This window comes from Crotalus tigris, unplaced genomic scaffold (genome assembly GCF_016545835.1).
Source record: "Crotalus tigris isolate CLP2741 ecotype Arizona unplaced genomic scaffold, ASM1654583v1 scf7180000019692.1526454, whole genome shotgun sequence".
Taxonomy (NCBI): Eukaryota; Metazoa; Chordata; class Lepidosauria; order Squamata; family Viperidae; genus Crotalus; species Crotalus tigris.
Genome location: NW_024097664.1, coordinates 469,732 through 483,847, shown reverse-complemented (window position 1 = coordinate 483,847; position 14,116 = coordinate 469,732). Strand labels below are relative to the sequence as shown.

At 50.8% G+C, this 14,116-nt stretch overlaps 3 protein-coding genes across 4 annotated transcripts in view; 2 read left to right on the top strand and 1 right to left on the bottom strand.

Annotated features, from left to right (window-relative positions):
• SNAPC4 (small nuclear RNA activating complex polypeptide 4) overlaps positions 1-12,715 on the top strand; it is a 30,730-nt gene extending 18,015 nt beyond the window's left edge. Inside the window, exons 16-23 of one of the 2 annotated variants that reach the window (XM_039364161.1) lie at positions 216-620; positions 1,766-1,858; positions 2,641-2,869; positions 3,566-3,636; positions 4,530-4,637; positions 6,001-6,025; positions 7,216-8,894; positions 11,780-12,715. In XM_039364161.1, coding sequence (XP_039220095.1) covers positions 216-620; positions 1,766-1,858; positions 2,641-2,869; positions 3,566-3,636; positions 4,530-4,637; positions 6,001-6,025; positions 7,216-8,894; positions 11,780-11,866 — 2,697 coding nt within the window. In that variant the 3' untranslated portion in view covers positions 11,867-12,715. Of the gene's footprint in view, positions 1-215; positions 621-1,765; positions 1,859-2,640; positions 2,870-3,565; positions 3,637-4,529; positions 4,638-6,000; positions 6,026-7,215; positions 8,895-11,776 lie in introns of both variants that reach the window. The other variant, XM_039364160.1, reaches the window with a different exon arrangement.
• The window catches only part of LOC120317510 (zinc finger protein 501-like), a 661,069-nt gene that overhangs the window by 606,248 nt on the left and 40,705 nt on the right, over positions 1-14,116 (top strand). The window lies entirely within an intron of this gene.
• Positions 1-14,116, bottom strand: part of LOC120317520 (gastrula zinc finger protein XlCGF26.1-like) — a 95,914-nt gene that overhangs the window by 65,470 nt on the left and 16,328 nt on the right. The window lies entirely within an intron of this gene.

Sequence of the window (14,116 nt, the reverse complement as noted above, 5' to 3'; positions counted from 1 at the left end):
CAGCCTGGCTCAGCTTGGAACCCTCTCCCTTTCCCCTCAGCATGGTTGCCTCAGGAATTCTGGGAGTTGAAGTCCACAAGTCATAAAAGAGCCAAGGTTGCCTACCCCTGCTTTAGAAGGAAAGGATGCTGCTGCTGTTGCGGTAACACACACACACACACTACCCCCCCCCAGGTCGCTTGCTCTGTGTTGCAGCTCTCTCCTTTGTATTAAAGAGGTACAGGAGGAAGAAACAAGGGAGCAGACGTCATACGAGGCGCAGACGTGTCCGCCGATGCAGCTCCAGCCTTTCCGAGTCCAGCAGTGAATATTCAGAGCTGGATTTGGATGGGGACGGTGCTGAGGAGAAGGACGAGGGGCCCAAGGACCATCAGCCCAAAGGGGCAGGTCGCTGGAGAGTTCCCAGCCTGGATCTCTGGGTCCCTGCCAGGAAAGAGCTGTCTGAAGTCAACCCTGGAGGGTTGCCTGCGGTCACCCTGCTTTCCAAAGGTTTTGACGTCAACAGGAAACGAAGGCTGGACTCGGGGGCTCTGCCGGGTCCAGAAGACGGACAGAGGACCGAGCATCTTGTTGCCCTCAGCCCGGAGATTCCAGAATTGGCTCAAATGAAAGGGAACGAGGTAAACGCACACACACCCTGGGATGTACGCTACCTAAAATCCCAGCTTTGGGGGACCCTGATTTTGAATATGCTTCTCGGACACCTAGGATTGCCACTGAATAGCAATAGCCCTTAGACCAGTGGTGGCGAACCTATGGCACGCGTGCCAGAGGTGGCACTCAGAGCCCTCTCTGTTGGCATGCGTGCCACCCCCACCAGCAGCAGGTCCATCAGGCCGCCACCGCCGCCCGGAGCAGGAGCCCCGCCCAGCACAAAGGAGATGAAGTGGCTGACTAGCAAGCTGGAATAGAGGTGGTAGAGCAGAGGTCACCAACCAGTGTCGATTGGTGGACTGGAAGTAAAGGTTTTGCGCCTTGCAGCATGTTGGTCCATTTTTGCGCCCCCAGTTTTTGCATGCCAAAGGCGGCTGAGCGCCTCCCTGCCCCCCCCCCCAGGGCGGCCTGGCACTTTGTGATAAATAAGTGGGTTTTGGTTTGCAGTTTGGGCACTCAGTCTCTAAAAGGTTCGCCATCGCTGCCTTAGCCTTACATACCACTTCACAGTGCTTTACAGCCCTCTCTACGTGGTTTACAAAGTAATAAGCTGTCTTTGACTGTCATGTGAAAAGAAATAAAAATGTAGAGCAGTGGTTCTCAACCTTTTTAATGCCACGACCCCCCCCACCGGTCGTAAGTCGAGGACTACTCAACCGGTCGTAAGTCGAGGACTACTCAACTGGTGCAGCACCGTTTGCAGAATGGGACTTTTGGCGGGCTCAGCAGGGCAGAGACAGCCTGGACAATTCCTATTGGCTTTTGAAAGCCAATAGAATTAGACTCTATTCAAGAGAGTCTATTCTATTGGCTTTCAAAAGCCAATAGAATAAAAGGGAGTAGCACAGCTAAGGAAAAGGGGGGAAAAAATGGCGGACTGCGTTGTTTGGCGACCCCTGTGAAATGGTCGTTCGACCCCAAATGCGGTCCTGACCCGCAGGTTGAGAACCACTGATGTAGAGTTTCTGACCTATCCTCAAAAAGAATTCTTATATAAAGCCTTCCCTTAAGAAAAAGTTGGACCCCGCTGGTAATTCTTGTTTAAAAATTGAAGCATTGAATTCTTCGTCATTTTTTTTTCTCTCTTCTTTCTCCTCCTCCTTTTCTGCAGAATTCTGGAAACGCCAACGATGCCTGGAGGGTTTCCCTGGCTTATGTGAAACGAGTCTTGAGGAGGAACAGCTATGAGCAGCAGAGGAGAAACGTAAGCTGCTTCGGAGCGCCCCACTTTTGAAGGAAGGCGATGAGGGAAGTTCCGGTCTGGGAATTTTCAAGCCTGCCTGTTGCTTCTGTTTATTGCACAGAAGGATAGGTGGTTCTCGATTTACGACCGGTGGAAGTTGCAAACAACGGGGCTTATGCCCTGGGTCTGAAGTTATGACAGTCGAGCCCGCCTCTGCGGTCACGGGACGGAACTTTGGGCACTCAATCACACAGCCACATTTGTGGCCGTTTGCAACGTCCTGTGGTCACGGGACCACTTTGCTGACCGTTTTGCAGTCAGTCGGCCCTTCCGGTTTCCGCAAAACCGCCATCATAGTGAATTACTGGTTTACTTAACAGCCAGTGAACAGCATTTGCTTAACAAATAGTGCAAAAAGATTGTAAGATCATGCGACCGTCCTGATTTGCAGTTATCGCAACATAGGACCGTAATGATCAGGCACCTTTACAATCGCTTGTCAAGGACTTCCTGTACATCTGTTTCCTCTGGTGAACTCAAAGGGCTCATAGGAGGGTTTTTCCTACCTCTCCCCCTATAAATGGGGGTGGGATATAGGGTGATGCACCGGATCCAAAACGGGATTTGCTTATGAAAAGCATGGCTGTAAGACCTATTTAGTTGCGTGGCTGGGGGGAGGGGGAGAGATGTATGTCTTCATATACCTCAAGATCCCGGGAATGAGGTCCCGATAAGGCCGGACCTTCAGCGGATGAACCCCTTGGATCCTCCGTGCAGAAACATTTCTTATTATTCCTTTCCAGCGGGAAATCAGAAGAAAGAAACGCTTTGCTTCCAGCTCCTCTGTTGGCCCCAGAAGTTCCCAGTTGGCTCCACCGGCCAGTGTGCCGAATGGAGCCGGCCGGCAGAAGGATGGAATGGGGAAGACCACCCTCTACCGGAGATTGATGGTGGCTGTCACGCCCTGGGCTGGGAACATGGTGCAGGAGTGGGCCCTCCGGATGAAGGAGGCCGCTTCCCGCAAGTCAAAAGGTACCTGCGATCCAAGCGGCAGCCTGTCTCGCCTTGTTATGGGAGACTAGAAGGGTCAGTTTAGAGAGGGCTGTGAGGCCATCCTGTCCAAGCCCTCTTCTGTGCAGAAATCCCCATGGAAACATCCCTGCAGGATGGGTCTCCAGACTCTCTGGCTCCATGCTACAAAAAAGATGTTGAGATTTTGGAAAAAGGGCCGAGAAGAGCAACTAAGATGATTAAAGGCCTGGAGAATAAAACATAGGAAGAACGGCTGCAGGATTTGGGTATGGCCGGTCTAGAGAAAAGAAGGACGAGGGAGGACATGATAGCAGCATTCCAGTATTTGAGGAGCTGGCAGAACCCAGGGAAAGGTGAGATTTGTTTTTAGATCAGAGGAGATAGATAGAAATGAAATAGAAATGGGTTCTGACAATGTGATTCCAATCTCTGACTTCCTGCTGGTTTCCCCATTGTTTTGCTTGTGGGAATTCTGGCAGGGGAGGCTGCAAATCTGAATCATATGGAATTGGTAGCACTGCGATGGGCAGAAATTTGAGGACCTCTTGTTTAGCACCTTTACAAGTTTGGAACAGTTGTTGAACATGCGGCCGTTAACTGAGGACCACCTGTATAGAGAAATTCCTGTGCTTCGGGTAACTCCTAGCCCTGGCTAATTTTTTGGGAGGAAAAACCTTTTTATCTTTCTCTTTCTAGCGGACTTGATCTTCAGGCAGCTGCAGACGGCCCACCTCACAAGCACACCTTTGTTCACGCTTCTGATTCAGGTGAGTGGCACCGGCCTGGTGAAGATCACCCTCCCATGTGCCTCTCTTGGGCTGCAGCCAAGTGGCCTCCAGTCAGACATCTTTTTTTGGGGGGGGGGAAGTTGTATCAGTCCAGGAGGGGCAGGAGGGGGGGGAAGTTGTATCAGTCCAGGAGATCTCCAGAGGAGTTTCACCCACATGGGCAAATTTGCTGGCAAATTGGCCAGCATAGGAATTCGCCCATAACTGGGCATCAGTTTCCACCTTGATCTTGGCTTATCTGGGGCATTCAGCATCTCTGCTTTTTAATCCAGATTCTCCCTTCCCAAATGCTGCAGAAAACCATGGTTGAACTGCACATAGTCCTTGACTTACAACAGGACGCTTAGCAATCATTTGAAATTCTAGCAGACCAACCTGGGGGCTGTTTGTGACCCAGATTCAAAGTTCTGTCGGTTGCCTCCCACCCCTCACCATGGTCATGTGACCTTAATTCAGGTACTTGGCAACCAAGCAGCATTTATGACTGTTTGTCGCATCCGAAGGTCATATAGGATAGGATAGGATAGGATTGAATATGAATATGAATGCAGAAAAAGTTTTCCTCGTTGCAGCTCCCATCGAATATCATATTAACCCGAAAGTAAGATAATATTGTTTTCAAATAAGCTACTCTGAAATTGGGAGAGTTGTCATAGATTCACTGAAGGTACATAATGATGCAACTGATTTTTTTCTTCTAATTTTGTGTGGAAGAGTCTTAAAAGATTGTTTTGAGAAACTGCACACTTTTCACATAACTATAGCATTCTCCAGATATGTGACTGCTGTTACTCATGCTTTTCTTGTTACGCTCTTTCTTGGCCGGGCCTTTTGCCTGGCTGGAGACTGACCCCTCGCTCTGTCTCTCTCAGCTCCTTCACATCGATGTGGATGGCTGCATGAAAGTGATTCAGAAGAGAAAATCCAGGCAGCCAGAGCTGCTGAAGGCCATCGTCACAACCGTGGGCAACAGCAAGCAGGTCTGATCTCCTTGGCATCTCTTTTTTAAGACAGAAGGAGAACTTGTAGGGTGGGTTTGTTGTTAGCGGAGAAGTCATGGAGAGCTGGAATCTCTACTCACCGTCTGCTTCTTGGGCAGCCGAGGTGTATGTGGAATACCCTCCCCTTAATCCTTGGGGACTTTCCTTCTTGGCAAAGGAACAGAGGTGATATTAGGGGTCCTTCACATCAGTTAGAGTGGATAGATTTTCCGGAAATCAGAGGTGTAGAAATATGTTCCTTGCTTTTACTGTAAGGATCCACTTCAATCCCCCATCTTAAGAAAGCAGAACTCTTGGAAACAATTTCTTCCAACAGGAACTTTTATTAAGAGTAGTTGATAGCAGGCATAATAGACAGGATCTGAGGGATTCCCTTACAGATCGATTACTTTAAAGTGCCCCTAAGCAAACCCCAGCCCACAGTTCATCCAGGTGGTTCAGACTGGCAAATTCCCAGGTGTTAAATCCATCGATGGGAAAGGAAAGATAACATCAGTCTGGCTCTGTTTGTAATACGATGTTCCAGAGCTCTTCACACCTCCTTTTGAGACTGGAGAAATAAGCCAGATTCCAGATGTTTGTATTTCTCCCCCCCCCTTTTCCTAACTGCCAGGTTAGGGAGAAGAAAGTTCAGAGAGATGCATAGTGCAGGAGGCAATTTGTTACATTGTAATGAGGTTACATTGTAGCAAATAGAGGAAGTGAAAGTCATAACCCTGCAGGCATATCCCTCCCTCCCCCTTGGGAGTATGGCAGAATCCAGGGGAAAGTGAGATTTGGTTTTGGATCAAAAGAGATAGATAGAAATGACTTCCAAGTGCAATTCAAGAGCTTAGCTAGCTCTTTGTGGCATAGTTTGAGGGACCATCTGCCCAGTGAGATGGGGAAAGTGGGTGCTCCAGCTCCCTCCAATTATACAATGTCATCTATCAGGGCCTGGAAAGTACCCCCCATTCAGTCTTAGGACCTGCCTTCTGGAGATCCATACGGCTCCCACGCTGAAAACATCAAAAAACTATGGAAAAACTTGGCTTTGCTTCTCTAAATCCCATTTAATTATTTAATTCAAGCAGCGCTTTTGGGCCTGCAGGCCGGTGTAGCCCAACAGCCTGGAGAAAGAAAGAGTCCCTTCCCAGACAGTCACCTTTCTTTCTCTTCTCCTTGCTCGTTTTAATTCAAAGCATCCTTTGTCAGCGGTTTTTCCCTCCAAGGGGACAACTCATGTTCTCTTGGACCTCTTTTTCCCGGGGAGATTTTTGGCGTGGGAGGATGGGGCAGGAGAAGAGACTGGATCTTACCAGCCAGCCTCTGAAGCTGATTCTTTTTTTTTTTTCCTTTGCAGCCCTCGTCTTCACAGGATGCCAAAGGTGTGTGTCTCTTTCTGCTTTGCTTCCAATTCCCCTGGAGAGCTGGGGGTGGAGGGCGCTGTTTCCCAGCCTACTTTGCAGCCCTTGCCAGCTCCAAGTGCCAGTCTGCGGACAAGAGAGGAGAGCGGATGGCAGGTCCAGCCTGCACTATGGATATTCAGGACCCGTGCTCAAACCTCAGGCTCCAACATCTCCAGGCTGCTGTAGGAGGCTTTTCCTTGCCCTGGACATCACGGCCCCCACCTAGATGCTTCCCATCTGTCTCAGATGCGTGGGGGTGGAACTGAGCAAACAAAAGGTCTAGTCCCGTGGCTGGCTGAGATTCCAGGGCCAAAGGGCTGCCCCTTGGGGGACTGGGAATCTGGGAAGTCAGGCCCTGGTAGGGGGTGGAAGCATGGAGGGCCCTCAGGCAGGCAGGAGAGACCACCTAAAGCAGTGGTGGCGAACCTATGGCACGTGTGCCACAGGCAGCACTCAGAGCCCTCTATGTGGGCACATGCGCCATGCCCCTCAGATGGCAACCGTCCCTATTCAACCAGCCACCCGCTAACTCGCTGAGGTCCCACGTGGCTGGATGCATCCCCCCCCCAGTCCCATCCCTCCTGGCCTCGCATGCTCTCCTTTTCCTGGGCATGACCCACTGCATTGCCTCCTCAGCTGTCGGCTGGCTGTCCAGCTCAGAGGCAGTGGGCTGCGGAGCCCCAGAGTGCGCCAGTGTCAGGCAGCAGCCACGTGACAATGGTACCCCCGCCCCACCTTGCCTCGCCTCATCCCGCAGGACGAGCCTCCTGCCCACCACCCCATTTGCCAGAGACCTCCTGAATCTCCCCCAACCCTGCCCGGCCCCCACAGGTGTCCCTCCCCACGAGCAACATCACAGTGACCATGCCCACCTTGGCCACACCCACCCCGTCTGCCATGACCACCACAGCCACGCCCACCTGGTACCCGGCGATAAATAAGTGGGTTTTGAAGTGCAGTTTGGGCACTCGGTCTCTAAAAGGTTCTCCATCACTGACCTAAAGATTTGCGCTGTAACAGCAGCCCTGGAGGGGAAGAGCAACTTGAGGCGTGTGTTGTGTCTCCAAATGGCACAACTGCACGAATGAGCTTTGTGAAAGCCGTTTTTTTTTTAGCGGGGTGGCTATGAAGATCCCAAGTTGAGCTTCTGCTGCTTTATTTCTGCCCAGCTCAGCCCAGCCTCCTAGCGGCCAGTGTCCAGCCCAACAAGAAGCTGATTCCTCTGAAAGCTAAAGAGGGGCCCGTGCCCACCAACACATGGAAGGCCCGTTCGCCACCTGGCCCGGCGCCCAAGCCGAAAACCGTCTCAGAGCTGCTGCGGGAGAAGAGGCAGCGCGAGCTGGCTGCCAGGAAGGCTGCCCAGAAGAGGGTCTTCCTCGCCCCCCAGCTGCTCCTCTCTACCTCTGTAATGGTCCCACAGACAAGGGGTCCCATTGCCCCGTTGGCCAACTGCCCCCACGCTCCCACAGGCAGCCAGGCGTCTCCAGGGCCGCCTCCTGCTTCAGCTCCCATGCCTCTGGGGCCATTGCCTGGAAGGGACTTGGCATCTCCCACGGACCTGGCGGGGGGCTCTCGGGAGAGGACCCTTCCCTGCAACGGAAACAAGGATGAGGCCGCTAGAGAAGAAGGCAGAGATGGCAGCCAAGAGAGCATTTCAGCTGGGAGGGATCCCGATGTGGCCAGAGCACCTGCTGGGCCTCCTGCTAACGAGAACACCACCCTGGCAGACACGCTTTGCCCCTCTTCAGCCTCTGGTTCTTTACCCCACCTCCCTTTGGTAGCTGCCCCATCACAGCCCAATACAGTTGCCCAACCCACCTTGCCCATCAGCTGGGTGCTGACCCCCCAAGGCCTTCTCCCAGTCACCCTGGTGAGCATCCCCAGTCAAGGAAAGCCGCTGGCCAGTGGCTCTGGTGCTCCTAGCCAGTCTGCAGAGACTTTGGTCAAGATCCCCACCCCGACTGGGGGGGTTCCGGTGGCAGAGGGACCCCCAGTACAAGTGGGCCTTCCTTCCAGCTGCCCACAGAACGAAGCAAGCGCTCGGCCGACGGAAGGTCCCCCTCCTCCTCCTCCTCTGCCGCTTCTTGGGAACTCCGCGGAGCCAGGGTGCTCTTCAGTCCCTGCTGGCGCCGGGGCACCTTCCTTGCCTTGCACTGTCTCTGGGGGGACTGCAGCCAGCACCTCCAGCTCAGAGGCTTTGCCCCCGCCCCAGGCGCATCAAGACTCGGCCGTGCGAAATAGCCCTTCTGACCCAGCACTGCCCTTTCCGCGGGCCTGCCCCATGCCCCGTCCACCCCAGGAGGGCACGGCCTTCCCCCTTTCTCGCCTCCTTTCTCTAGAAGCAGAGCCGACAGTGAAAGCGTGGGCCAAGGTGGGCCGGGAGGTGAGGGTTCCCTCGCTGGGAAGGGGCCTGCCATATTTGCCCCCGTTTCTCTGCAGTTTGAAAACCCTCTCGGCGTTGCTGCTGAACAAACAGTCCCTGGAGCACAGCGCTGCCTCCCTTCTGGCCCCCGAAGGGCAGCGGGCAGAGCCCAGCCAGCCAGACCTGGAGGCCCTGAGGCAGTTGGTGCGCCAGAAGCTCCAGGACAACCCTGCCTATCGGCTCCTGAGAGGACGGTTCTTGGCGGCCTTCAGTTTCCCAGCTGCTCTGGCTGCGCTGCCCCCTCCCCGGATGAACACGACCCTCTCGGGGGACAGGTGGTGGGAGAGCAGCCAGGAAGAAGATTCCAGCTCGTCTTTGGAAGAGGGAGAGGAAGAAGGAGGAGAGGAGGAGGAGGCTGAGAGAGATCCTCACGAGGCACTCGGAGAGGCCCCTGCTGAGACAACGGAGGCCAATGAGGAACTGGAGGTAATCTTGGTGGTGAGAATCGTTAAAAGAGATTAGATGAGATTAGGAAGAGGAAGAGGGATTAATAGAAAGGAATAGAATATAGAACAGAATAGAGGTGTCAAACTGCTGGCTTGTGGGCCGGAAGTGTCACACCGAAACCGCTCCCATCCCATTGCCGGCAATGAGGAAAAAGTCGCGATATGTCGCGACACATCACATGATGTCGCAAGTTTGACACCCTTGGAATAGAATATGGAACAGAATAGAATAGAAAAGAAAAGAAAAAAGAAAAGAAAAGAAAATAGAACAGAACAGAAACTGCACCGGCAATGAGGAAAAAGTCGCAATGTGTCACAACACATCACATGTTGCAAGTTTGACACCCCTAGAATAGAATATAGAATAGAATAGAACAGAACAGAAACTGCCCACCCCATTGCCGGCAATGAGGAAAAAGTCGCGATATGTCGCGACACATCACATGATGTCGCAAGTTTGACACCCCTGGAATAGAATATAGAATAGAATATGGAACAGAACAGAATAGAAAATAGAACAGAACAGAAACTGCACCGGCAATGAGGAAAAAGTCGCGATGTGTCACAACACATCACATGACGTTGCAAGTTTGACACCCCTGGAATAGAATATAGAATAGAATAGAATAGAATAGAATAGAAAATAGAATAGAACAGAACAGAAACTGTGCCCACCCCATTGCCGGCAATGAGGAAAAAGTCACGGTATGTCGCGACACATCACATGACGTTGCAAGTTTGACACCCCTGGAATAGAATATAGAATAGAAAATAGAACGTAATAGAACAGGATACAGTAGAATAGAATAGCAGAGTTGGAAGTGACCTTGGAGGTCTTCTAGTTCAGCCCCCTGTTCAAGCAGGAGAATCTATACAATTTCAAAGTGTCTGTCTAGCGACTCTAGCTTCTTCTAACCTCTTCTTAAAGACCTTCAGTGATGGAGCACCCACAACTTCTCGTGGCATGCTGTTCGACTGGTTAATTGTTCTCACTGTTAGGAACTTTCTCCTTAATTCTAGGTTGCTTGTATCTTCGATTAGTTTCCAACCATTGTTTCTTGTCTTGCCCTCTGGTGCTTTGGAAAATAATTTGACCCCCTCTTCTTTGTGGCAGCCCCTCAAATACTGGAACACGGCTATCATGTCACCCCTGTTTTTTCCTTTCTTTGGACTAGCCAAACCCAAGTCCTGCAGCTGCTCTTCACATGTTTTAGTCTCCAGGCCCTTTGATTTTAATGGGGATTTTTTCCTAACTAGACCTGTGATAGCATAAATGCACAGTTTAGGGCTGTACCTATAAATTGAGATGGGGAGAAACGAGGAACAAAACCCCAAAGAAGAAAGCAACATAATACAAATTTTGTCTCTTGAGAAACCTATATGTGGGTCAAGAAGCAACAGTGAGAACTGGACACGGAACCACTGATTGGTTCAAAATTGGAAAAGGAGTCCAGCAAGGCTGTATACTGTTGCCCTGCCTATTTAACTTATATGCAGAGCACATCATGAGAAAGGCAGGGCTAGATGAAACAAAAGTTGGAATTAAGATTGCCGGGAGAAATATCAACAACCTAAAATATGCAGATGATACCACTCTAATGGCAGAAAGTAAAGAGGAACTAAAGAGCCTCTTGATGCGGGTGAAGAAGGAGAGTGCAAAAGTTGGCTTGAAACTCAACATTAAGAAAACCAAAATCGTGGCATCCGGCCCTCTCAATTCCTGGCAAATAGATGGGGAAGAAATGGAGGTAGTGACAGATTTTATTTTTCTGGGCTCCAAGATCACCTCAGATGGGGACTGCAGTCAAGAAATTAAAAGACGCTTGCTCCTGGGGAGGAAAGCTATGGCAAATCTAGACAGCATACTAAAAAGCAGACACATCACCCTGCCAACAAAAGTGCGTATAGTCCAGGCCATGGTTTTCCCAGTTGCAATGTATGGCTGTGAAAGTTGGACCGTAAGAAGGCCTTTGAACTCTGGTGCTGGAGAAGACTCTGCGAGTCCCTTGGACTGCAAGGCGTTCAAACCGGTCAGTCCTAGAAGAGATCAACCCCGACTGCTCTTTAGAAGGCCAGATCCTGAAGTTGAAACTCAAATACTTTGGCCACCTAATGAGAAGGAAGGACTCACTGGAGAAGGGCCTAATGCTGGGAAAGATTGAGGGCAATAGAAGAAGGGGACGACAGAGAATGAGATGGCTGGATGGAGTCACTGAAGCAGTAGGTGTGAACTTAAATGGACTCCAGAAGATGGTAGAGGACAGGAAGACCTGGAGGAACGTTGTCCATAGGGTCGCGATGGGTCGGACACGACTTCACAATTAACAACAACAAGCAGCATAGCACGTTTCTAATTAAAAATGGATTTGTAATTAGTAAAAAGAACTGTGACACAATCAACAGTAGGTCACCCAGCATCCCAGCTGAAATGTTTGACAATCAGCCAAGATTGTGGGCCCTTCCGCAAGGCCGAGAGGGCTGAAGCCATCTGGATCTTGGCGGGATGCTGTTCCACAGGGCAGGTGCCATGATAGAGGACTGCTGGGTTCCCTCCAAATGATGCTGCTTAATAAAAGGGGGATCCCAGAATGTGCCCAACGTAGAATAGATACATAGAAAGCTTAGAATATTGTCCAAATAGAGATCTCTGGACTTTCCCCGCGATATGAAAATCGGGGGGGGAGGCAGTTATGGAATCCTGAGAGCTGAATTCGCTCATAAGGAATTGGGGGGAGACTGAAACCACACAGAGGATGTGGGCTTGCAGAGCAAAAGATGCAGGCGATATGGCATGTCCAGGGATCCGCCTGTGCCTACGACTGGTCTTGCGTGTTACATCTATGAATCTTGCCTTCTTTTCAGCAGCCTGGAGCAGATGTCGACTCCGACCACAGCAGCCCAGTCAGGATCCGAAGAAGTAGGCGCCTCCAGAAAGGCAGAGTCCCTCTGTGATGGCAGCGGCCCCTGCGGTTCCACGGTTCTCTTTATTCCTAAACTCCAACGCGAAGATTTCTGCTGCATTTCTGACCACATGATAGGCAACATCTCCTGACTTTGGATGCAGGGAAATTGGCCTTCTAAAGCAGCCTTCCCCAATCTGGCATAACCACACAGGGTTTGTGGTTGTGGCTTCCAGAATTTCCCAGCCGGCATGGTCAACACTCAGAATTCTGGGACTTTGGGGGGTGGCAACTTGAGGAGGTTGACCTGGCATGAGTCCTAGTTGTCTAACTGCATTGTGAATACCCGCACTGTGCGGCAAATTTTTTGCTCTTATCTGTGACAGTGGGACTGCGCCAACGTGCTAGATCTGGTGTTAAGCCAGGATAAGGGTTTGTTTTGTTGGGGCATGTCACTTTCTGTGTTTGGTTAACCACAGGGTGGAACCAAGTGTGTTGTGTGACTGCAGCCGAGACACAGCCCTGCAACTCATAGGACTTTTCGACAGCTCCCTTCTTGCAGGCGTCCTTCTCCTGGAGCTGCTTCTCCCGAGGAGACCGTTTGCACCAACTCCCAGAGATACTTCGACCCAGTGATGGGAGTGAGCTTCAGGGAAAGGAGAAGTTATTGGCAGCTGCCATGTTGAATTGAGGAAGTCCTTGAGGAAGCTATTTGGGTTTCTCATTTTGCTCTCCAGAGTGATACACGGTCACAGCCAGCTACTCGTGCAGAAAGGAAGCAAATGTAGTTATGTTTCTCAGACAGCTGCTTCAGTTGAATCCCTATAGACCTGTGCGTGAGCAAGCATATAATGGGCAGAGTTGAATTTCTCTCTCTTGCATTAAAATCTTTGTTTCATAAGACTGGATTTTATTTCTGGCCATCTGGTAAGAGAGATGTTAGCAGGACAAGCTTCGGAGGCTTTTTCCAAGCCTCCAGAGACTGGATCCATGGCTGCGGATCGATTTTGCGGGACTCCCGCAGCCTGATCTGGGCTCTGGAGGCCTGCAAAAGACCTCCAGACCCAGATCTATGGCCGCAGAGCGATTTTGTGCCCCCACCCCCACCCGTGGTCCGATCTGGACTCCTGATCAGGCCGCAGGGGAGCTGCAAAATGGCTCCGCGGCCAAGGATCCGGGCTCTGAAGGCTTGGAAAAGGCCTCCAGAGCCTAGACTGGGCCACCGGGGGCTCCAAAATGGCTCTGCAACCCCAGATCTTAGCTCCAGAGGTCTTCTGGAGCCTGGATGGGGCCATGGGGGGGGGAGGCGCAAAATGGCTCCATGGCCATAGATCTGGGCGGCAGAGGCCTTTTCCAGGTTTCCGGAGCCCCGATCCAGCTTCCAGAGGCACGTCAAAGTGTCCCCCGGCTTTGGTTTGGTTCTCTGTTGTAGAGAATAGAGGTCTAAAGAACCATGAGATCAGTAGTGTGAGATCTCGCTCCACTGATCTTGCGTCATCTTAACGTTATTTTAGGCCTCCATTCTCTGCAAACACACCGAAGGCGAAGCTTCTCCGTCTTCACAGGGTGAGTACTGAAGGCCTGGTGCCTAGGGAGACCTGCAGCTGGGGCGAAGAGGGAAGGAATAACTCGGATGTTGCAGAGCTAATGTGGTCGTTTGTAAGGAATGACTGCTGTGGTGCTGCAATACTTGTAATTTTGGGAATTGCTTGTAAACACTAGGGGGCACTCATCATGTAGCTTTGAATGAGCGTTAACTCAGGGATTACCTGTAGATATGGCCTTTGCAGACTTTAACCTACATTCCCCAACAGGTCATCTGTCTCCAATTTACACCTGCCTCACTCAGTGGGACCAGGTGTACTCTTATATTCAATGACATCATTATTTCACAACCCTAGTTGGCCTTAGAAAGTTTCTGTCAGACCGTTCAAAGTCTTATTCCGTGAGATAACCCAGGAGTAAACACAGTAAACAAGCTTGTATCAAACGATGGTTTATCTTACACTATCTACAATATCATACACCAGGAACAAATATACATATACGTGGTAATACAGCAAGATCCAGCAAACAGCAATCACAGCAGCAAACGGAAGAAGAGAAAAACACTCTAGTAAAAGCCTTCCTTTTATACTAAGGCTCTTATAGGGACACAGACCCTGCTGAGTCATCCCCATCATTGCATCATACACCTTTCATTACATTATATAGGCTGTTTACTATTAAATCAATACCTTGACAGTTGTAGTGTTTTTTTATTAAAAAGCCAAAACAGTATAAATAGAACACTGAGGACATC